This window comes from Triturus cristatus, chromosome 4_2 (assembly GCF_964204655.1).
Source record: "Triturus cristatus chromosome 4_2, aTriCri1.1, whole genome shotgun sequence".
Taxonomy (NCBI): domain Eukaryota; kingdom Metazoa; phylum Chordata; class Amphibia; order Caudata; family Salamandridae; genus Triturus; species Triturus cristatus.
In genome coordinates this window covers 325,449,058-325,473,927 of record NC_140586.1, presented here as the reverse complement: position 1 = coordinate 325,473,927, position 24,870 = coordinate 325,449,058, and the positions used below count along the sequence as shown (strand labels likewise).

At 43.4% G+C, this 24,870-nt stretch overlaps 1 protein-coding gene across 5 annotated transcripts in view; it reads left to right on the top strand.

The window, feature by feature from the left end:
* The window catches only part of SWT1 (SWT1 RNA endoribonuclease homolog), a 976,200-nt gene that overhangs the window by 592,291 nt on the left and 359,039 nt on the right, over positions 1 to 24,870 (top strand). For all 5 annotated transcript variants that reach the window (XM_085601694.1, XM_085601692.1, XM_085601689.1 and 2 more), the window contains one exon: positions 8,676 to 8,814. In XM_085601694.1, coding sequence (XP_085457820.1) covers positions 8,676 to 8,814 — 139 coding nt within the window. The remainder of the gene's footprint in view (positions 1 to 8,675; positions 8,815 to 24,870) is intronic.

The following is a 24,870-nucleotide window of genomic DNA, read 5'->3' as shown; positions in this document are numbered from 1 at the left end:
CTCATCGAGCGGTCTAACCTGGGGTCCAGTACTGTATTAAAGTCTCCAGCAAAAATTATATAACCCGTAAGGCCCATCATCTCCTTAGCTAATTCGTCCAATGGCTCGACATCATCTTGATTTGGGCCATAATAACCAATAACGTTATATATAAGGCCAGCAATCTTTATGTTTACTATTAGCCACCTACCTCTAACATCTGCCTTTTTGCCCTCAATCTGACAATCCAGTCCCTTTCTGACCAGTAAAACAATACCTTTTGTAACCAGTGTCTGTGGCGTATAAAAAACATATTCTAACCACCGAAGTGAACCTATAAATTTCTTGCTTTCCTCTTCCGTTAGATGGGACTCTTGAAGAATCATGATATTAGCTGGAACATCTTCCAAATATCTCATGATCCTATCTCTCCTGTCTTTACCCCTTAACCCATTTACATTCCATGACATCCAACTCACCACATCTATCCTGCCCTCCAACATCGTTTCCACTGTTTATCTCTAGCTAGGACCCAATTGAAACCATAACCATAACCGTGACCTATGAGAGCATTTTTAGAACTTTTTTCCCCTTCCCTTACACCCGAACCCCCCAACCCTAACCCCCCCCCCCATTCCCTTCCCCAAACCCCAAAACCCCCCTCCCGGGAAAACCCATCCATTGACCTAAGGCCCAACCTGGGCCTACCGAGTGCCGGTTCTAGTGAACGTGAATCTATCACCATACTTTATTAGCATCAATAACCTGAAAAGGCGTTATTATGTTATTATATTATAAGCCCCCAGCCTGGCAGTACTCCAAAAAACTATCTACATCCTCTACAGCCGTAAAAGTATGCATCTTATTGTTCCACATTACTTTTAAGAACGCCGGAAATTTCAACTGAACCGTAGCACCTAGCTTCCTCAAAGGTTCAATTCTCTTGCCCAGCTCCCACTGTTTATTTGCTGTTACTATAGAAAGGTCTGACCTAACCTCGATTCTTGCTTCTCCGACTGTTAAACGTCCCTTCTTCAATGCTGCCGTAAGGATTTTCTCTTTTAACCCATAGGTTAAAAAATGTATCAGAATCTTCCTGGGCTTCGAACGATTTGGATTCAGCTTGAAGGGGTCACGATGCACCCTCTGAATATCTTGTGCAATCTCATCCTCAGTTTCCTTCAGCTGTAGCTCTGTCTTTAATAAATGGACAATAAAGCCCTTTAGATCAGGCCCTTCCTTCCCCTCTGGAAGCCTCAACATTTTTAAATTGTTCCTTCGCTGTAAATTTTCCAATCTTTCCAAGCGATCCTCGTAGGCCTTTTCTCTAGACTTAACTTGTTCTAGTTCTTTACAATTTTCATCAAGCTTGCCATGTATCACCTTAACCTCCTCCTCAAGAGAAGCCGTGCGCACATTTACCTCATCAAATCTGGCTTCCAGTAGGCCAACTGCCTCCCTAATACCGTCCTGTTTTACCTTAGACTTCTCAAACCCTCTATGCATATCCAAATCAAGCTTTTTTAACAGGGTGATAACAACTGTATCTGGGTGCGGCTCCCCCACCGTAGCTTCGGTCACCGTATCATTACATTGTGAACCCGTATTTAAATTTAAATTTGGTGTCTCTATCGTGAAGGGGGGAATGACCTGACACGGGCTATCCACTAAACCATCAGCTTCTTCATCCAGTCTAGAAGCCTCTAGATTTTCAGCTTCCATCTCTGCTTCCATCTCTAAAGACTTATATCTATTAGGACTCAGATAGTCAAGCCAGCCACCCAGAATAGCTTTAGAATCCGCTGGAACTAATTTGTTTTCAACTGTTTTCACATGAGCTGTATCTGTTAAGCTCCTATCTTTTCAAAGTATAAGTGTCCTAGGGACCGGTTTAAAATAAGCATTTAAGGAGGGGTTGAAAGTAATTTTTTTGTTTAATAACCCCGTCTTGTGAGATTGCCTGATATATTTTTTTAAATGACTGCGGGTTTTACTACCCAATTGTGTGACCTCACTTTCCCTCCCCTCTAGCTTGCCTGTACTTCTAAGCTCATAGCCTTTGTTAATCTTTTGAGATAGTTTTGCTGTGACTTTTGGGCGGGTAACTCTACTTTTCCTTTTCCTTTACCTCTAAAGTGCTGGGAGAAACATTAGAGGCACCTCCCGAGTCCTGCGTGTTGGAATGGGGTAGGGAAGACAAGGGAAACTTAGGAGCTTGCTTACTAGCAGTCCCCCTTTCCACAGCCCCGCCCGCACTAAACTGAACTCTGGACGCCGCCCGCCTCCCTCTACCTCGTTCGATGGCGGCACGACTCCAACGTCCAGAACCTGCCGTTCCTCCTACTGCTGCCGCTGCTGTAACGGGCTCCTCCGTTGGTTTCTCTGGCAGTCCCACCCCCGGAGCCACCGACTTCTGAGGTAAGGTGTCCTCCTCCTCCTGCTCCGTAACACTCGCCATACACTGCCGCTGAAAATGCCAAGAATTAAATCTTGCACAGTAACGCTAAATTCAGCAGACACGGCGGTTGATTGAAACACGGAAACACGGAAAGGTTAGTACTCCGTGCTTTCTCTCTGATAGATGATACGATAGACGCTAGTTTACTGGTCAAAACACACAGCCATCACGCCACTGACCCGGCACTCCCGACCAGACACGCTAGCTGGCCGCCATGTTTTCCCCCCTGTCATACTTTGTTGAAGGGATAAAGGTATTGGGGAAGACGTTATCTTTTTCAGGGAGTCTTGCCCATCATTTCTTGATCGTAGATTCCCTCCTAGCCCGTTATTCGCATGCCCCCTGGGAGATTGTGTAGATGGCTGAGCCAAACCTTTCAGACCATCTGTGTAATCATTTCGTAGAATTTGTGCGCAATGGTGAGATGCGGTCAAGCAGATCCTTTACTCCGGCCTAACACAGTTGATTCAAGGGTGGAGTGGTCCATGTGGTCTTTAATTTCCATCCACCACTGTGCCTTGATGCTTTCCACTGGCTTTTCTGTGGCTGCCCAAGCACATCTTATTGGCAGGCTTTTCAATGAAGCGCAGCTCTTTTTGAGAGATGGCTGATTCAGCTCTGGAGTGCTTCAAGCAAGGTCAGGCTATGGTTTGTTGCTTCGTGGTGGCTTTCCCTGCTTGCCAGTTTTGTCAACAGTACCGCAAGTTCTGTGGATATTCCCAAGACCTGCGTCTAGCAACCTAATAAGTTCTTTCAGAGCTACAAGGGACATGGTGGCTTCAAAGGATGCAAAGAGCGGCAATATCAATCCTCTTTCTTCTCCTCCCTGAACCTTCATGCACAGTTGCTCTTTAATTCGCTTTTAATGGACCATGTGTAACCTGTGGGAGGCTGAGGAGGTAGTTGTTTATTTTACTTGTTGCGCCATTGGTTTGCTCCAAATTGTAATTAAGGCTATGCAGTGGTTAGTTTGTAAAACAACAAACCACCTGCCTACTTGTATACTGTAAAGTGACATGTTTAACTGCCCATATGTGCTTTTGTCTTACAGAGTCGTAACGCCTTCAGAAGTCCTGAAGGCTCTACCAGAACCATAAGTAGTACGGTTCTTTTGAGGCCACAGGTTAGGGTGCACCTTAGTGTGTGCATTCCGCCATGGCCCCTGGTCCTGAAAAAAGCCTCGCGATAGGCACTTAGAGGCTGAAACATGTAGACCACACCTCACCATCTTTCAGGATGTGACCGATCAATTTACTCAGTCTCAACATCCACTTCACTAGTTTTTAATCTTGCCTTACTGCTCCGCCATTAAAAATTCTTTGGACTGGTAAAGGCAATTTTAACCTTTGCACTATCACTTGAACTCTCACAAAAACAGAAAACACGCTCCGCTGTAGTCAGCTGTCGCAGCACACCGTAGAGGCACTCTGCCTCTCTGGTGGGAACCCAATGATGAAGCATGTCACCAACTAGGTTGGTGAGTGAGGGTTCTTTTAACAAACAAGAGTGATCCCTCTTGATAGCCCTTCATGTATTTGGCTTCACTCTTTTGTTGTTTAGTTACTATTCCCTAGGGGGACCAAGAGTGGACTCGACAATTTCCGTCTCTCTTGTTGTTTAGATATAGTTAAACATAAGCTGCATAACTTTTTTATTTTTCGTTTCTGTATCTAAGCACTGACCGGCATACTTTCTAGGTCTTGACTACTTGCCACTTTAGCTGTTATGTTATGTTATTTTAATTTATAAGGTGCACTAATCACTCCGTTAGGGGTATCTCGGCACAGCCCAGGTCATAACAGAATCAAAGCTACTAGGCCAGAAACAGCTCGGACTTAAGTTTTCTGAATTTAAAATGATCCATACAATGATCTAAGTGAAGTGGAAGCTTGTTCCAATACCGAGGGACTAAATAAGAAAAAGACCTGCTTCCTGAACGAGATTTTCTTTTTCGAGGAATAGGAAGCAGGGCTTTATCACTAGATCTTAACGATCTACCTGGCAGGTAAGTTAAAAGCCTTGCAGACAGATAACTTAGGCCTTTGCCATTTACGGATTTATGTGCCAGACAACATATTTAAAAAATGATTCTTTTATGAATTGGCAGCCAATGAAGAGAATGCAAAAGTGAAGACGACGTTCTGGGTTGTAGGTTAGTTATGGGATGTGCTGCAGTATTCTGGACTACTTGCAATTTATGAATCCCTGTCTCATTGATGGAAGCCAATAAAGCATTACAATATTCTAGGCGGCTGATGACTAGAGCTTGAATCTAGGTCTTACTCGTCGAATTAGGAAGAAAAGGAAAAACTCTCTGTGATAAGAGCAACATATGAAAGCAAGTTCCTGCAGTGGTCCCAACCTGCTCTTTCATTATGAGTGCCTTATCTAGACGAACGCCAAATTCTTTACCACCAGTTTAGGAGTGGGTGCCGTGCCCAATTCCAATGTCCTCCAGTCAGGTTCCCAAAGCTGTTGGGCCTTGCCAAAGAGCATAATCTTGGTTTTATTGACGTTTTGCTGGAGACAATTATCTGTCATCCAGGTCGCTGTCTGTTGTGGAAAGATAACTATTGCTACTGATTTAATTGTGGAAAGACCAGTTGCTACCAGTATACCTAGAGTGGGCTTTGAGTCAGATCAACTTCACCCACTGACTCTTCAGCCATTGGCTTCAGACATTGTCAGTCACATCTTACATCAGCCCACTGGCTGTCTCGCCAAATGTACTGGCTGTTTTTATGTGTTGTTTTGTCTTTTAAGAAATGATTGCATTGCAGGGCCTTTCTTTGCTTCTCAACCAATCCCCTCTCTCTTGTGTCTGTAGCTTGAGGTCGCAAACTGATTCTCTCCAACCCCTTCCCTCCCATCTACCACACACTCTTTCTCCTCCCAGCCACCACACACACTGTCCCCATCACCTCTGCCTGACCAGTACTCTCGCCCCTTCCTTCTTCCTACTTTCTATATTCTCCCTCTCCCATTGCCTCCCTGTACTGGATTACTTCGGGGTTGTATGTTAGAATAGCTCTAACAAAAATATTGTCTTAAATATATATTCCATTCAGTTAATGATTCTTTCTCTCCTAGTTTTAATTTCCCCCTTCCTCTCTCTCTGTTCTTCTCCTCCCTCTCTCTCTGTCCTTCCCCTACCTCTCTCTCTGTCCTTCCCCTCCCTCTCTCTGTCCCTACCTTCCCTCTTCCTTCCTCCCTCCGCCCAAAATACCATCCCACCCCAAAGTGCTTATTTGACAAAAAGAAAAGTACCACAGCCCAAAGATTTGCTTACCAGCCCTCGTCCAGTGCTATCAAAGGTCGGGGTGACAAATACCAAGGCAGTGTACCCTTGATTCCACCTCATGCCTCTTTAATCCACCACCAAACCCTCCCTGCCTCTTTATCTCACTCTTGAATGTTCTTCTTCATCCATGCTTTCTCTTTCTTTTCTCCCTCTTGTTGGTGCTCTCTCTTGCCCTGGATCAAAGATTGTTGGTGGAAAAATAAGTGCAGTCCAGGAGAAGCATCTCTCTGTTCTTTGTCACCTTAAATGTCATTCCCGCTTTATTTAGCAGGAAGCTCTCACTCGCTTCAGCCAAGAAGCTATGGCGTTAGTCCCAGAGAACGAAATCGGGCAGGGATGGTGTTCTCATTATTTTCCTGTTCTCAAGTAAGACAGTGCCCTCTATCCCATTCTGGATTTTACTATTTTGAACTCCTGAAGAAGTTCCAGATGCTGTCCCTTACACAGCTCATTCTAACTCTTGAGCTGTAAGACTGTGCTATACTTTCATGTCCTAATCGTGCAGTCATGCAAAAGGGTAACTGCATTTTTCTGGTGGGCTCTGACCACAGGCAATTGGCTGTCCTCTCATTTAGACTAACATCTCCCTTCGCATTCACAAAAGCGAAGTCTGTGGTCAGAGCAAATCTTTGCAGGTCGATGATCTTTGCATTACTGCACCTCGATGACTGACTGCTGAAAGCAAGATCATCACAGCTACTTTTTGGACCACTTCTGGTACACAATCTTCCTGCTCTTTGACCATGTGTTTTTGAAAAGCCTCCCCAAGCTCCTCCTCCAGCCCTCCCAGCATCATTCCCTCACCTGGGTGGAGCTGAACACTGTCACCCTCAAGGCTTCCCATGACCCCAGAGAGTTGAGAACATGCAGGCTACAAATACGACTTTTACAAGGGAGCAGTGTTTCTAGCAGTTCTTTTCTCCGTCTCGTCTCTTGCAACTTATTGGTACCTCACACTCGATGGAACATGCCCGCGCTTAAATGGTGTCTCCATTTTCAGTAGGCTCATCATTGGGGAGTCCTGGTGAAAAGCATCCATATGTCCCCGGATGTAGCTCAAGGCCTGCGGTGGTGGCTGGTTTCAAACCACCTTACATGCGGGAAACTCTTCTGCCTTCCTCTGGCCGTGGCGACCGTACTTACAGATGCCTCCTTCCTCGGATGAGACCATCATCTCACTGCTCTAGAGATCAAAGCCCTGAGCTATCCATCTGGCCTTAAGATGTTCCTGTCTTCCATTTGCAGCTGAAGTTCACCCACCTCAAGGCACACTTATCAGAAGTGTTTTAATTTGCACTTATTCATAGCCTGGTAAGGCTTTGGTGTGTGCACATATAAGGGCTATTTGTCGGCCCATTTGACCTTTTTTTGGTTTACCAGATCAGCCTTTTTTTATTTTTTATGATTCATCAATTGTTATTCGTTTTCCGATGGTGTTGACTGTTGTTTCCACCTTCTCCCATTGTTATGCATCAGTGGTACCTTAATTTGATGCTCACATGTTTTATGGCGTCAACCTATGAGGCTATACAAAGTAGTTCCTTGCAATTGTTCCTTTAAAACTGTGTTTGTAAGCGCCATTACTTCGACTCTGTGTATTAGCAAGCTGCAGTCTTTTTTGGTTCATACTCCTTTAACCACTTTTTTTCAGACAAACTGGCTCTTAGGACCAAAAAGTGACTGCACTGTCTGGATTCCCGCAGCACCCTCAGTTTTCCCCGTGACAATCCCCCTCATTACTAGATTGATGACCGAATTTTCATTGGGTACGTGGGTTTCAAGAATGGCAAAGCAATTCAGAAGCGGACCGTCTCCCACTGGCTCATGCTATGCATTACAATCCAGGCAAACACAAGGAGATGATGGACGGTGTGCTGAAACTTTTCAGACACTCAGCCCCCAGTCACAGATCTGGGTTGAATCCATCATCATTCTTTGGCTCACTCCACCACCCCAGTTCAGACCCAGCTATATGCAAATCAGTCTTGGTCCTGTGCCTCATGGGAACAGTCCAGCCCGAACTGCCAAGCCATTCCTTCCCTGGACCGGAAACAAGCATCCTGGGACCGGTTTCGGGGTAACACCCCTCTTCAGCCAAGCAATCTTGAATCCAGTGGCAAATGGATGATGGATTCAACCCAGATCTGTGACTGGGGGTGAGTGTCTGAAAAGTTTCAGCGCTCCGTCCATCATCTCCTTGTGTTTGCTATGCATTACGATCTGCCAGTAGTTTTGGGCATGCTTGGAATGCTGCTTTGTCTGTCAAAGTACCACTCCAAAGCATGTAGGTGCGTCCTATGATTCTTCAGCCACATAGTTGCAGGGTTAGCCTAACAATTACAGGGGGAAAGTGTACGTGCTTTGCATGAGTGCCAATTTTCCCAAATGCATTGAGATAGTTGCACTTGCATGTGCTGGAGTGATACTTTACCTGAAATACTATTATCAGAATTTCAAGCACCCTCAAACCTACCAGCTTCTTTCTGCTAATGAGTGCCATTGATGATCAAGAAACATACAGGTGCAAAAACGCAACCCCTGAATGCACCAGTACTGATGGCACAGTTTCTGTTTGTGAGTACTTGAAACTATTATGCAACTACCAGAATACATTTGGAGAACTGGTGCTGATATGCCAACAGTGTAGTTGTTAAAATATGTACATGCAAATTGACACTGGAAATTCTGCTTTCTATCAGTTGAACATTTGAGTCACTGAGTCTGTAATTTGCTCATTGTGCACTGCTGCTCTAGAAGGACTGTTGATTTTTTAAAGCTCTTTCAATCTTACTTGAATCTTGCTACTATTTTATTTCATGAACATACTGCTGGTTGAACTGCATTTTACCTACTATAATGATCATTACTTGGGCTAAATATCTAGGATCTCTGAAATGTGGGAATGCTAATGCTTTTTCTCTTTTTGTTTATTTTAAGGTTCTGTTTTTGAAGCCCCCTTGGACATTGTCTGATATATTGCAGTGTTTTAAGAAGCACTGGTTTGCTGTCTTTGGAATGATTATGAAGAGAGACTTGCTTGAGTCGATTGACTTTTTACATGATAACCTATGTAAAGGTACAGGACCACCATTGTTATTTCTGGAAACATAATGTGTGCTCTACTGTGTTTTATAGGTTCACAAGCAGTCTTTTTCAATATCTGTTTTTTGGTTGGCTTTTTCCATTAAAGATGCAAATAGATCAAGCCACAAGACTTGCTGATCAAAAGTGGCATTCCACAGCCCTTTAGATAGCAACGTGGTGCACCTCCTACAAAATACAGTGCCCCTAATGTGCGTCCACTTCCATGAGGGAACAGAACGTTTAGAAATCCTCCTTCATATCACCATTAAAGGTGTGGGAAAATGTGTAAATATTTTCCAAAAATCACACAAAATATTGGGAAATTAAGCAAAATGATGTGTATATTATGCTAAATGAACATTCGGGTATATCAAAGTGAAAATTTAATGTGAAGATATACAAGTTTAAAATCGTTTCACAAAAAGAGTGCTTGAGGAGGTTTAAAGACCCGCAAGGGTTAGCTCCCCTACTTCATATATCACACCACAAAAGTAAACCCTTGGGTCTGGAACCATTACTAGCCTCGCTAATGAAGGGGCTACCACCCAGGAGAAATCCTTTCTTACGACGGTTTCCCTCACCCACCAGCGGTGGCATACTTCATCATTGGGGAACCTCTTCGTATCGATGTGCTTAGTCACGATACAGGCTGCAACCCCCTCACTGAGAGGGAGGAGCTCAGGGATGTTTTTGTACTAAGTGAGGTATTTACTAAATACTCAATAGTAGAGCTTGGGTGGTGAGGGCAGCAGAGCAAATGAGGAAAAACCGTGATTAAAACTAACTATAGGGTTTGCTACAAAATCTTCCATTTGGGTCCTGGTAAGGATTAAAAAACAGCGTAGCACTATGGGACACATTAAACCCGCTTGTGTGTCACACAAGTTGACATGTTTCAGCCAATGACCCGACTGGTGTTGCGGCTTTCTTCAGGACTTATGGGTGCTGCTGCTCAAATGTACTCAAAATAATACAACAGATCAACATAACGATATACACAAAACCATCCAGTGATCCCATGGAGCATCTGAGAGTGAAGGAGGCAATTAAACTTACCAATCGCTTTTTGGAAAAAGGACACAGAGCTGATGATCTAAGATGTACTGTCCTCGATAAGCCAAACATACCGACAACTACCAACATCACCAGACTGCTCTTTGTCAGGGAACAAAGATGGGTATTCAGATTACAGAGCAATAAACATGGCCTCAATGATGAAATTCCACGGACATTGATCCCTTAAGATCGTCAATATCGCTTCCTCTTGTACACCCCTTAAAACCATATCAGTTGAAAGAGAAAAGCACACAAACTCACTAGACCCATGGCTGATGCACATAATTTTCTGAGTCTCCTCAACTATAGGATGAATCTTAGGCAGCTACTATATGTATCACACTGCCTAATATAGTATCTATTAAATGGCTTTTAGGTTGCCTTGGGGCTTTTAACATCTTACGCGGTGGCCAACATTAGCGTCCATAAGTATACTAGAAGCAAGGTGGGTGGCATTCATTAATACCTTGCCAGTTACTCTGCTTTACATACAACATGCGCCTATGGCTAACTGACTATAAGAGATGTTAGAGGTATTAATACCTTGCTTATAATCTATTGAACATATGCTAACTACTACTTGAGCACCTGTTAACATCAACAACCACAATATGGGCTGCTAACGTATGCATTATAGGCTTTGCCACAATACACTCCTTGTCGGACTGCATTTCTCAGTATTCTGAGTCCCAACACAGAAAGCAACCTCCTCCTTCGTGATTGGTCCATGTTAGCCAATCATAGTGCAGCTTATAAAGACGCACAACGCCTCGCACAAGGTTTCCTTTACTTGGCGTGGCGAGCGGCAAGCCGGCGTTTTGGAAAAGGAATGTTTGGGAATGTGGGTCGGGTTTTGATAACTCGATTTGACTACATGCACACGGGGGTTAGTTTTTGACTATGGACTGCTACAACATTTAGTGGCAGCCACCCACATGACTGTATTATATTACAGCGGCTTAGCAATTTAGTATCCTAGTTTGTTACTCATTTACTTTTCATGAACACACACATGTCAAGATGGCTGCCGAGCGGCTGACATCAAAAGCGGCAGCCTTCTATCATATTTCAGCTGCAACATTGTTTAATGGGAGAGCATTTGCTCTTTAAACTGGAGGCTAATACGCTTATACGTGTGTTATTCTTTGGACGGACTCCCATAAGATTCATTGGCAGTCGGAAGCATATGCTTGTTTTCAAAGTCAATTTCACCCTCTAGCTTCTGCTTTAAATATGACAAGATAATTAAACTAGCTTTTCCCTAGTCCAGTGACCCCCATATCTAGATGAGTCACTGCCATTTACATATACAACAACAAAAAACTTTGTGCAGATCATCTTGAATCCCACAAATCAATAATTGACTAATTAGATACCCATGCCGGAGGCTTTACATGGTAGTCTTAGTTGTAAAAGGACCAATGTCGTTAGAGGTACATTGCAACATGGGGATACCTCTCAGACCATAGATCATAGATTTTTTTGTCAGTGGAGTACTACAAAAGTTTTCTCTGCAATTTAGTGAGAAAAAGGCCTACCCGTACTTGGACAAGGAGTATTATAAACAACCAGCAAATACCAGAGCGTTGAGGACGTACGAGGAGAGCAGCAAAAGACAAATCATTTCTTTTCCAGACGCTTCATCCTACTACGACAGTTCGAGTGACGCAGGACCAGCTACAAGCAATAGGGGTAAACAGCAAGTAAAATTCTACCAAGGACCGGAACCTTTTTTAGACAGAGGCAACGGACGTCCCAGAGGCAGAACCAGAGTGAAACAATGGTACAACCCCATCCCCAATCAATATCAAGGCGAAATAACAACGAGACACCAAACTTACAGATGGTGAGAAAGGAATCCAACTCCATCTTCAATCTAAAGAATATTAGTCTATCTACGAAAGAAATCCAAGTACTGAATAAAGGCCTAACCTTTATACCATCAAACAAACCTGATATGGCTCAAACAAAACTGGAAATCATCCAACTCTTCAGAAAAATGCGTCTTAAATCATTCTTTGCAGATAAACCCTACACACCTGAAAGGAATTACTCGGGCCTTAAATAACAGTCAACTTTCTTTCCACCCACCTCTAGTATACCGATGGAACTCCTCATTTAAAAAAAAAATGTGATGAGAGACTTGGACTCTCTAGAGAGAAAATGTAATTACACCAAGTGGAATATGACTAAAAGTGAAAAGTCCGCTCTTGAAAAGCTGATGAAAAATCAAGAAATTATAGTAAAACCTGCGGATAAAGGCGGCGCCATCGTCATTATGGAAAGAGAAAAGTACGAAGCGGAAATCCACCGGCAACTATCCAACTAAGAACACTATTGAAAAAACGATACCGACTGGACTAAAGTGGTACAAAGTAAACTGTCCATACTGATAAAGACAGGAGAAGATCATGGCTGGGTATCAAAAAACAGAAGCCAAATACTTGTTCAATGACCACCCCAGGGTGCCTCTAATGTACGTCCTCCCGAAGATTCACAAGGACGCCATTAATCCACCAGGACGACCAATAATCTTGGGGGTTAACTCCATCTTCGAGCGACCTGCAAAATACATGGACACGTTCCTCAAACCATTGGTTGTAGATACTACAAGTTTCCTTCGAGACCCAATGCAAGCAATTACAATTATCAAAGGACATATCTTCTACCAATAAGCTAAACTTCTGGTGATACTCGATATAATTAGTTTGTATACTAACATTCCCCAAGAAGCAGGCTTGGAAGCCCTCCATCACTTCCTGAAGAACACACCAAGAACACATAATGTACCAACTGAATTCCTAGTAGAGATGGCGGAAATATGCTTAAAATACAACTTCTTCCAATTCAATGACGAACAATTTCTACAAACAAAGGGGACTGCAGTGGGATGCCCCTTTGCGCCTGAAATGGCGGTTATGTTTATGGCCCTGTATGAAGAAAGGTGGGTATACAACAACAACCCATTCGATGGTTATATAAAAATCTGGCGTTGCTACATCAACAACGTGTTTAGGCTCTGGAGAGGAACACCTGAAACACTGCAAGATTTCCAAACTGGCTAAATCAAAGGAATCCTGACATCCAGAGAGAAGAAATCAACTTTCCAGACCTTTTGATAAAGCATGAAGATGGAGCTCTGTATACCACTTTATACACAAAACAAACTGACAGAAATACATTTCTGCATTTTTCGAGTTTCCATCAAAGAGATCTGCGACAGAATTTACCTTACAGCCAATTCTTGCGAATTAGAAGAAATTGCACGAAAAAGGAAGACTATTTCACTAATGCCAAAATTCTATTGGAGAAATTGGTCAACAGAAAATATCCACGCAAACTAGTGAAGCGATCTATGAAACGTGCATGGTATACACCAAGGGAAACACTGTTGATACCAAAAGTAACAACAAAGGATATGCCACTGGTATGCGTTACGACCTTCTCAGGCATCACCAACCAACTCAAAAAAATCGTAAGAAAGAATTGGCATACAGTCAAAGGTCTAGAAGAGTTAAAAGAAATTCCAGTATTTGCCTTGAAAAGAAATAAAAATATCAAAGACAAACTGGTACATGCCAACTAAAAAATCAAGAGCCCAAGGAACACGCTACAAACATTGTTAGCCTTGCCCCACTTTCAGTGTCCCTTAATGGTAGGTAACTGTATGTCTTGCGCTAGTACCATAGAGGGAGCCAAATTTGAATATGGAAATAATACCATCATCCATGAGGAATTCACTAACTGTAATACAACCAATCTTATATACTGCATAGTCTGCCCTTGCCAGATGGCATACATCGGAAAAACCACACAAGTCGTCAAAAAGAGAATCATCCAACAGCGCTCAAGGATTAACTGCCAAATGCACCCATGGTACTACACCGTATCGAAAAGGGACATGGCCCACAAGATATTAAATGGACAGTTCTAAAACATGTCACTGGAAGGAACGTTGATACCCTCCTTGCCAGTTTTGAAGCTAAAACTATATTGCACCTCGGAACCACTGTCAATGGACTCGATGAGTTTAGTGAGATCTTGCACTGCCTATGAAGTAAGTCCACGACTGCTCATCATTATGCCAACCATCATCAATTGTAGATCCCCAGAGACCGACCACAAAAAAAGCTGTTAAGTTTTTCTCATGTTCCGTAATCAAATAGCTTCATCAGTCACAGCAATAAGTAGAACAATGCCCATGTTCAAGAACCACAAAATGAGAATTCGTTTACAGAAACAGCCTCACAACCGGTATTGTGGATGGCTAAATGATATCACTTAGTCCGCGTATCGAGAGTCCTGAAATCCCCATGGCAACCCTCACAGGAAGTCAGGCAAAAGCAAGACGATCCCTGATCAAGTCAGGCATTTGCCTTAGAGTACGGCGTCTGATGATGACGCTTTCCTCATGTCACCACGCACGAACTCCACTTCAGGAAGTACGGAAGTCCTGAGTCACTTCACCCATGCGATCCGCTGACACAGCCACAGGAGCTGCTGGTCTATCCCGATTTAAAGAGGGAATAAGAAGAACAAAAGAAACTCCGGAAGAGCGCGTTTAAGGTATCCGCAAGCTTGTGATTATTTCTGTCCCATTGCATCAACACGAAGGCAGCACCTTGGCTCTGCATGTGTTCTCAAGTACTTCACGCCTAACACACGACGCTAGCCCCATATTCTGAATCACCTAACTGTACAAAGTAAGAGCATGCGTATTCACAATGGTGCAGGTCTCGCCACAAGGAGTGAACTACAAAACGGACACTCGTCCCACACGGGTTGAACACAGACCCCTTCAAAGAGTTTTCTACTTAAAACGCCCACCCCAAGCGTTTTACATAGATTCATTTTTGTATATAATTGTATTTACTTTAAGTTTGTTCTAATAGCCTTCTCCTTCTGGCTTTTTAAACTTTCAGATCCATCCCCCTTTGTCTTCAAAGATACCTTGAGGCCTCATAAGGGAAGCCTCCCGATTCCTGATTCCTTCCACGGACTTAGCTCCGCCTAAGATGTGGCCCCCAAATATATGTTTAGGAACCCCAAGGTAGACGATCAGTATGTGTTTACAATCACAGAAACACCAACTACAATAAAAAATTGCATTAACTAATAGATGTATGCACCATATTGTATAATCACAGTGTCCTCCACAAGTCCCCAGTCCTGAGGAAGACCTTCTTTTGAAACAATGCCCCTGGTCCAACAAAGAAGGTCGAACCGCGTTGGCACGTATTTCGTGTGGCCAAGAGTCACCATTTTGAAAGTCACTGCGCAATAGCACTGAACATACAAGCTCTATTCACATGGCTGAGATAAGAATATGTATAAAATTCCTCTGACCTCACCTAGGACCCCGTAGTAGCACAAAATTGAGGACATCAATAATAGATTTGGGTTACAGGAAAAATTTTGACACTTATGATTTAATATACCAACTAAGTGGCACAGTAGGCCAATAGGGTACATTTACTGTATAGTATGTCCCTCTTTTTGTGATTTTGTTTTTGTATATAAAGTTAAGAATGTCCTGTTCTCTTTCTTGGAGTATGTATTTATGATTTGACCTATTACTTTATTGGTGTTTTGACTTGATTAATGGATTGTCTTTGGTGTAAACATAACGGTGTATGTTTTTGTTCGATGTAAATGTCTTTTTCATAAGATAAATGAACGACACAGACACAAATGTACCTGTTGTTTTGAGCATATTTGAGCTTGACAACATTAACGCTAGAAAGGGAAACATTAATCATTTTTTTCTTTAAGATTCCTTAAATAACCACCGCTCATCCAGGGCCATATGTAGGAAGCCAAATACCGGTCGGTAACGGACGATTTTCGGTAAATATCCCGTTACCGACCGGTATTTAGGCTTTTGCTATGTAGGGGGCATATTTCAGGATTCGGTAATTTACCGAATCGGTAAAATTACAGAATCGGTAAATACCGAATCCTGAAATGATATGTAGGGGGAGTGTCTCGTCGGTGTGTGGATTCGTTATTTACCACCAACTAAAAGTTGATGGTAAATGACGAATACCTGTAAAAAAGCATTATTGTGCTATTTGAAATGTGCAATGTGGCAGACATACATGCCCTTAGGGCATGTATGTGCGCCACATGTGCACACATACACGAATCAGGGGTGCAACAGGGTGTCAATGTGACACCCTGCCACCCATGATAATGCCTCCCCTATTACCGATTCGGTATTTACCGAATCGGTAATGGCAACTGGCTTCCCATTCATTCCTATGGGCCTCCAGGCCCATAGGAATGAATGGGAAGCCAGTTGCCATTACCGATTCGGTAAATACCGATTCTTAAATACCGATATTTACCGAATCAGTAATAATTTACCTACATTACATTTACCGATTCATAAATACCGAATCGGTAAAATTCGGTATTTAAGAATCGGTAAATGTAATTTACCTACATATGGCCCCAAGTGAGCATCTGTGGAGAAAACTTTTGTAGTACTCCACTGACAAAAAAGTCTATGATCTATGTTCTGAGAGGTATCCCCATTTTGCAATGTATTTATGATTCCAACCTCTGGTGCCCTAAACTGAATCACTCCCCCATAAGAGACCAATATCGTTAGAGGAGCACAGCCGATCATGGGTCTGGAGTGAGGAGGGGGGTAACTCTATGCCCCGGTAATCCGCCCAACGTAGCCAAATTTTCCTATGCTTTTGGGGGCAACCACAAGCTTGGAACACCGCGATTTCGGCATTCATGCAATCACCAATGGCCCTTTTCCACCTGCTGATCGTCCGAGGGACACACTCTTCTTTGCTGGGCGATATCCCGTTTAGCAATGGTAATGGATAAAAACAACAGGTGTTGCTTGTACCGATTCCCACCTATACCATCAATACTATGTAATAACAGTAGTTTCAGCTCAAGTGGGAGATCCCACGACAACACCTCGCTCAGGCATGCCACAATTTTCAGCCAAAATGATTGCAGTGCCGTGCAGCCCCAAACAGTATGCATAAAGGTCCAATCCTCCACCCCACATCTCAAACATAATGGGGACTGAATGGCGCCCATCCTCCAAAGTCAGAATCAAGTATAGTATATGCGGTGTATAGATTTGAGTTGTGTGAGACAGTAGCATGATGAGACTGCCGCACCTCGAAGACTAGCCTAGACTTCAGTCCATTCGTCATCGGTCATGTCAGGGATGTCCTCTAGCCATGCCTTTCTAGTCTTATGCAGTGTGGTATGGTTGTGCGTCGTCAGTGTTTGATAGGTAGTTGGTTTTAATCCCTGTTTTTCCTCATTTGCTCTACTCCCCTCAACACCCAAGTTCAACTATTGGGCAGTTAGAATATACCTCCCTCAGTACAAAAACATCCCTGAGCTGCTCCCTCTCAGTAAGGGGGTTGTAGCCCGTATCATGACTAGGCATCATGTTACATGGAGGTTCCCCAATGATTAAGCATGCCACCGTTGGTGGGTGAGGGAAACCGCCCTAAGAAAGGATTTCTCCTGGGTGGTAGCCCACTCATTAGCAAGGCTATTAATGTTTCCAGACCCAAGGCTTTACTTTTGTGGTGTGATGCAAGTTTAAAAGCCACTAAAGATAGCAGCAAGGGACTCATTTGTGGAGAAATTATCTCTTGGGACACATTTTCTGTTCAAACCTGTCTCCCACAAGACCTATTTTGCTCCAAGTCCCCTGCAGCTACAAAGTGTACTAAATTTTACACTGACTTAATTTCATTTCTGATGTGTCATAATTTGCTTAACGCAAAATTGCACAAATTACACAAATGACGGATTGTAATGGAAAATTTCACTGGTTCAATTACTATATGAAGAAACACATATGTGAACAAGGCAACCACGAAGAACACTTACCTTAATATGCCATTGATCAGTATTGTCACAGAAAAATATATGACATTGCTTCACAATTGGGTAAACACTTTCCCCTCATACTCAATTATCAGTGGATAAAGTTGCGTGTCCAGTTTTAGGATTTCTCCTCCTCTGATTAACATCTACCCTCTCTCCTCTCCCCGCACCCCCAACACTTCTACCAGATTCAGTATGGTTTGATCATAGGCTCCTTCAACCCTAGGCTCTAGATGAAATGCTCTATGATATATTATGGCACGACAACCTGCATGCCTTGGTAGGGAAGTCATACCACGGAGCATTTTTCAATTTGAATAGCTCCAGTGCCTACATCGCTTCTTCAGAGCGGCTTTCAGTAGACTACATCAACAGAGATTGTCACTTCCCCTCATTATTGGACTGACTATACGCCCTTTTTAGTTAAACACAAAACCTCAATACATTTGCACTTCTGTGTAAATTCACATGTATGGTTCCTGCACCCTGGGGCATACTTCTAAGTTGATTGATACAAACAATTGCTTTCTTCACGACTGTAGTATTGTTTCTTTAATCACAGCAAAGTCTGATTAAAGTGTAATCCTGTCCTGTTGATGACCTTAGTTTGAATTGGTCGAAACGCTGTTGACTACTCAGCATACATCATGGTGTCCTTTGGTTCTTAACATGCTCTGTATTCATTATGGTTTCATTGTCCATGTTATGTATCCATTAAAAAAAAATAAGTGTGTGCCTCTCATGCAGTTTTTACACCTTGTCATGTGTCTTACTTGCGCCGTTCACTTCTCTCATAAGCACTTTGTGTGCACTTTTTGTGGATTAAACTGGTAAACTATGTACTGTTTTACCTAATACAGTTGGTTTCATGAAAATTGTAAATACAGACCACATTTTCTAAAAATCATTGCTTTCTCGGCATTTCTATTCTTTCGTAATTGATTTTACACTTTCTCAATTTGTCTAAAAACAATACCTGTTGAGACGTTGTTTACTGAATTCACCCAGGTCTCAACTGGGTTTACGGGGTTCTCTCCCTTGGTCCTTTATTGCTATGATCTAATATGTCATCCCTGTTATGTTCACATCACAAGGTCTGTATCCACCCCTAGCATTGAAACTTTTCTTTATCTCGTTGAGCTCCTTCACTTTGTTACCTCTGAATGGAAACATCACTAGTATTGTGGGTTTTTAATTATTTTATATTAACAGAATGTTATATATCCCCCTAGCACATTGTCCAGATTATAAGCAGTGCCCCACATCAAGCTCTCTACCTCGGGGGGGGGGGTTGTCTCATCTGTTAACATTAATTTAGGTCCTTGTTGGTGCTTAGTTCTACCCGATTTCAGGAGCAGGTAGAGACAAATCATGTTGTCTGTTCCACCTCACTCCTTAAAGACCCATGACTTTAATCTTGCTTACTGAAGCGTACGAAAAAGTGCTGGATGAAATGCTTGAATTAATCTCAGCCACTGGTAATTACTCAGGCCTCATCCCAGTCCATTGTTTTTGCACACCATGCCACTTCAGTTTGGAACCAGCCATATGCAGTTCAGACATGAACCTGTTTCAGCAGTAATAGTGCAGCCTGAACTTCCAGGCCTTCAGGGAGTTTGCCACTTGTTTGAAGAAGAGATTGTATATAGAGTACCCTTATAAAGACTGTATTTATTGTTTCTATCCTCCTCATAAGGTGTCAGACTGCAAGATATGTTGCACCTTTTCAAACAAAACCTTTAGAGACCGGGAAGGATGTCTTCTTATCTGGCTCCAGAAATTGAAAACCAGGTCAGACCCTGTATCAGACTCTGAGAGTGAGCATTCTACTTCTTCAAAAATGTCTAAAATTTCTTCAAAGAGGGTAAGAGAATCATCACAATTAGATAAAGAGCCTGAATATAAGATTCATCAGTGCTAGTCCGTACGGCCAATACTGCAACGATGCCTTATATAAACCTACAGGGCGGCACACGATCTCACCATCTTTCCAGGGAACCACAAAAGTTGCGGGAATGGGTCATAAGTCACAGAATCTGCCTCTGAGTCGAACACTTCCCGGGACGTCAGAACACGATTGTGGACACTCAGCAGGCTTACAACATCGTGCCACAAATGGGAGCTGCACCAGCAAACCCTGCAGAGCATATTCGTATTCTGGGGCACACCAGAATTGGACCTGTACGCAACACCCCAGAACCGCAATGCCGGTACTGTGCAAGTTGTAATCCCCAACTGGTCATGGGGGAATGCCTTTTCAATTGCATGGTGGAGAAGTGTGGCTCAATGGTTAGAGCGGCAGACCCTGATGCAGAGGTCTGGCCTGGGACCAGGGTTCAATTCCCGCCTCGGCAGGTCTTGGGCTCAATTTCCTCGGACCTGTTAATTCTCGCCTCGGTGCCTACTCTAATCATGTGTCCCACTCTGCAACTCTGGGCAATAGCTTGCTTAATCTCCACAGCGGCCCCAACAGCGTTGGGATGCCTGGCTTCACCTTGGGGGTGCCCAGGAGTGGACATTTCACAGGGAAAAACCAGGAAGGGTTCCCAGCAGTATGAGTACAGCGCCAGGACACCCTAGGGTAACAGTGCGCTATACAAGTACAACACATTTACATAAGGCCTCCACTTCCAGCATGACAGTTGAACACTGTTCTCTCACAATTGATGAAACCCCATTTCGAACCAATTCACACAGCTGAGATCACGTTCCTGTCATGAAAGTTGGCCTTGCTTCTTGGCTTGACCTCAGCCAGATGGGTCAGTGAAATTCAGGCCTTTTTAAGAGAGGAACCGTTCTTGCAATTCAAAATGGACGGAATTCTACTCCGCACAAATCCAAAATTCATACCCAGTGTTCCATCTGATTTCCACCTCAATGAGCATGTAGTACTAAAGACTTTCTTCCCGAATCCAACGACATCTGCAGAGAGGGCTCTTCACTCCAGGCAGAGTATTTCTAGTTGGATCGCAAGTGCCATAAAAAGTTGCCATCACAAAGCAGGCAAACCTCTGTCTTCGTGAATCTGAGCCCATTCCACGAGGGCTGTTTTGACGTCTACAGCTTTGTTTGTGGGAGTGTCAATTCCTGAGATTTGCCGTGCAGCAACGTGGAAGAATAGACACATATTTACCCGGCACTACTGCCTATACTCTGCAGTCTGAAATGACAGTGCGGTGGGTCAAGCAGTACTTTGGCACCTATACCATTAAGATTAACCACCCCTGTCTACTCCCCTACCTCTTTAGCTGTATTACATTTCTATACAGTATACCATTTGCTATGTTTAAGGCTTGAAGGAATTTTCCTTATTTGTTATTGATATTGTTATAGTGTTATATTGTTTGGTGGCTTCTTGCAGGTTTTATTGATACATATTCCTGTTAAGCTTTTCAAAGTTATGGTAAATGTGCTACTCAACTGCTTGCTATTCTGATTCAAGCATGTGAATATATGAAAGTTCCAATACTGGAGTAAGAAATAAGTTACTTACCTGTAACTGCAGTTCTCCAATGTTGGAAGCTTTCATAGATTCACATGCGACCCACCCTCCTCCTCTGGGGAAGCTCACCTAATTTATCTTAGCATGTGAGCTTTAGCTCTAGTGCAGGAAAATCTGAGGATACTGAGCTTCTCTCTGGAGTGTTCTACAGAGTGATTGGTGCTGATTGGTTAAGACAAAACATTGGTTCCTTTTTTAATAATGACTATGATAGGTTAATAAACCAAGAGGCATAGGCCTTTTTCTAGTCATACCTATCTGTGTACTATTACTACTACTGCTACTATTTTAAAGTACCAGGGACTCCCATCATGATGACGGGAAATGATTAAAGCATGTGAATCTATGAAAGCTTCCAATACTGGAGAACTACAGTTACAGGAAAGTAACTTATATCTTCTTTGTTCTTGCTTTTTATCTTAATGCCTGGACCCCTTGATTAAGCCAATGAAGCAACACTCATTATGTCAGGTGCTAGACTCTCTGATTTCCTGACACAAAAGATTCAACATATTCCTTTCTCCCATGATGCCCATCAATTGACTCTAGGCTGTCTTGTTATATGGTTTCTACAAATTAAGTAGGTCTATGTATCTGGACAACATAAGCTACAGAATATGGGAACTTAGCTCACACATACCATCGGAAAATGTAAGCCTGGTTCCTAGCTAGCTCACAGTGCCCTATCTGAACCCCTAACCTTACCACGGTACCAGATGGTATCAGCAACCTCGAACTTGACCACTCTTTACTCCCCAAGGAAAACTTGGAAGCAGATCTGCCTTTTAGTTGTTTACTTTTTCATAGCCAAGGTAAACACAAGAAAGAAATGAGTTGGCTTTTCAAACATTTATTGAAACAATCGTATTCTTGTATAGAAAGAGTGTGCTGTAATTAATTACTAGGCATAATAAACAAAGCCTTGTAACCAGCATTACAAGAATGGTGAAAAAGATAAAAAGTTCAACCATTATAACATTACTATGTAATTATACTTCTACCTAACACTACCTATACTATCAAGAGCATAGTGGGAGTACCCTCTGCCAGATCCCTTGATATAGCCTAACCCCTCATTCTGGAGTATGTTGTATCAGTAAGCCGGCCTGTGCAGAACAGGCTATCATCCTTTTCAGGATCGAGGTCAGAGTCAGCAGGACTGCATCTCAGTCACGGTTCGTCACATTCCAGGACAATCCCAGAAGAAATGCTCCTCTCCCGAATGTAATGCAGAGACTGTTTATACAAAAAAAGCACTGTTCCAATCACATTGTGTCAGAGGTGTAGAGCTAATGCGATGATTAGTCTGGGGCATAAACCTGTGTTCAGCTGGACTACCAAGTACAAGAGCATGAATGTGCCTAGCCTTGGACAGAGTGTACAAATAACATGATAATAATGCTTGCTAAGAAATGAACTGCATGTTTAATCATTTCTGAGTACATAATTGTGTTAGTGCAAAGCATGTAAAAGGTCACTATTAGAAAACGATGTTAAGCTAAAACGTGAAACTAAATCTGTTGCTCCCAAAACGCTCTCACCCATTGTAGTCTCTCCCATCCTTGACTTCTTTCCATCTTTGCCTCATTATTAACTCTTCCTGATTATATGCTTGTCGGTGAACTTCTCTGCTCTTATCTGGGCTACTTCACCTAAGTATCCCTCTTACACGTGTTCCTTTCCTTGCTAGCCATTTCTTGCACACATCTCCTCCTTATCGTTGTAGTGCCATTCCCCAGCGGCTGCTTCTGCAGTGCGCGCACCTCACTACGTTCTGGTGAGTGAACAACTTTAGAACTCCAGATGTAGTCAAAGCTCCACCCCGTTCAACAGTCCTCCACTGCAAGCTCTAGCATGATGAGAGAGCCTTGAATTTGTCTCTCTGACATCTTCATAGGGTGGAATTTTTATATTGTATTTTAGATGCATTTATATAGTGTGTAATACCCCAGAACAGGCACAGAACCATATTTACACACTGATATATTGCTAATCCCTCAGCATGCTTGGATGGAAGAGTGTGAGTCTCTAAGGTGGCCTGGCCAGAAGTGTATCAGTGCAACGCATGATTGTCAGAGTTGGGTTCTTTTTTTTTTTTCTTTTCTTTTTTTTTATAAGAAACCTTTATTACACATTAAAAAATACAAACAAGGGCCTACAACCACAAGGGCCGGCCGCTAGAAAGCTCGGGAGCCAGCAAGGCAACGCCATACATTCAAATGAGCCAGAAGCAAAAGCTCCCGAAAGTTCGTAAGCACATATAACAGGCCGCGGCCACAGTCCAAGGGCGATCAAAAAGGACGGTTTCATATTTTCTATTAAAAAACAAACAATAACACACAAACAAGGCAATGAGAGTCCGAAATAGCAGCGTGCGCTCCCCAGGACGGGGGAAGATCCACGTTATCTGGAATAACTCTTGACAGGAGGTGGTAGTGGGGGGCGGCGGAGAAGAGGACAAAGCATACACAATTGCGTAGAATGTGCGGCTAGGGGGACAAAGCGACGTCGACCTCTCGCGGCAGAGGCGGAGCGCAGATATTTCCACGGTAGGAATTCCATGGACCCCACACCTTAGCCCACCTCCCAGGCTTGCCTCTCGCCACATACACCATCTTTTCCCTGAACATACACCAATCCATATTCTCCTTCCATACCGAAATCGTAGGCGGCCTCGGGGAACCCCACAACTGTGCGATATTGCGCTTAGCCACCATGTACCCCAAAGTCACCCACTGCGTCTGCGCCGCATTATAGTCATTTGGTTCCCAGACATTCAGCAAACACCTCCTGGCCTCTGGTAACAAAGCGACATGCGTGACCTCCTCCATTATAGTATGTACCCCGTTCCAAAATCGTACGACCTCCGAACATTCCCATAGGATATGAAGAAAGGTACCCAACAAGCCACAGCCACGCTTACACATTCCATCCCTCGAATAACCCATACGTATCAAACCAGGCCCTGTGACATACACTCTATGGAGTATCTTCAGCTGCACAAATCTAAGGCGGGCCGGGATCGCCACCTCTTTCGGGGAGGCCACCGCCGATACCCAATCCTCATCGTCCAGTTCCAATCCGTCGGCCGTCCACGCCTCCCGCAGATGGGTCAGCAAGTCCGTACGATCATTAATAAGTTTTTTATAGATCAGAGAAATAGTGCTGTCGGGCACATAGCCATCTAACACTCTATCTTCCAACGGGGAATATTCTGGGATAACAGCAACATCCGGAAAAACCGAACACAGCGCATGGTAGACCTGTGCATATCGGAAGTACTCCCTATCATTTAATTTGTATTCAGTTTTGAGCATTTCAAACGTTTTGAAGGACCCTTTCGCCCAGAGGTCAACCACCTTACTTATACCAATCATATCCCATGTCTCAAAGCCTTTCGTTTTCCACAGACAACCCAAGCACTGGGAGGCATACAACGGCGTCGCTCGAGTCAAGCGATCCCTCCACCCCATCGCAGCATTCGCCGCATGCCACACGCGTACCGCAACTTGCGTCGGTCCTGTCAACCGTGCATCCGGAGTCGCCGAATACAGTGCCCTATAGTAATCCCCGCCCAGAAGTAATAACTTATCCATCTCGAAGGCCGGATTCAAA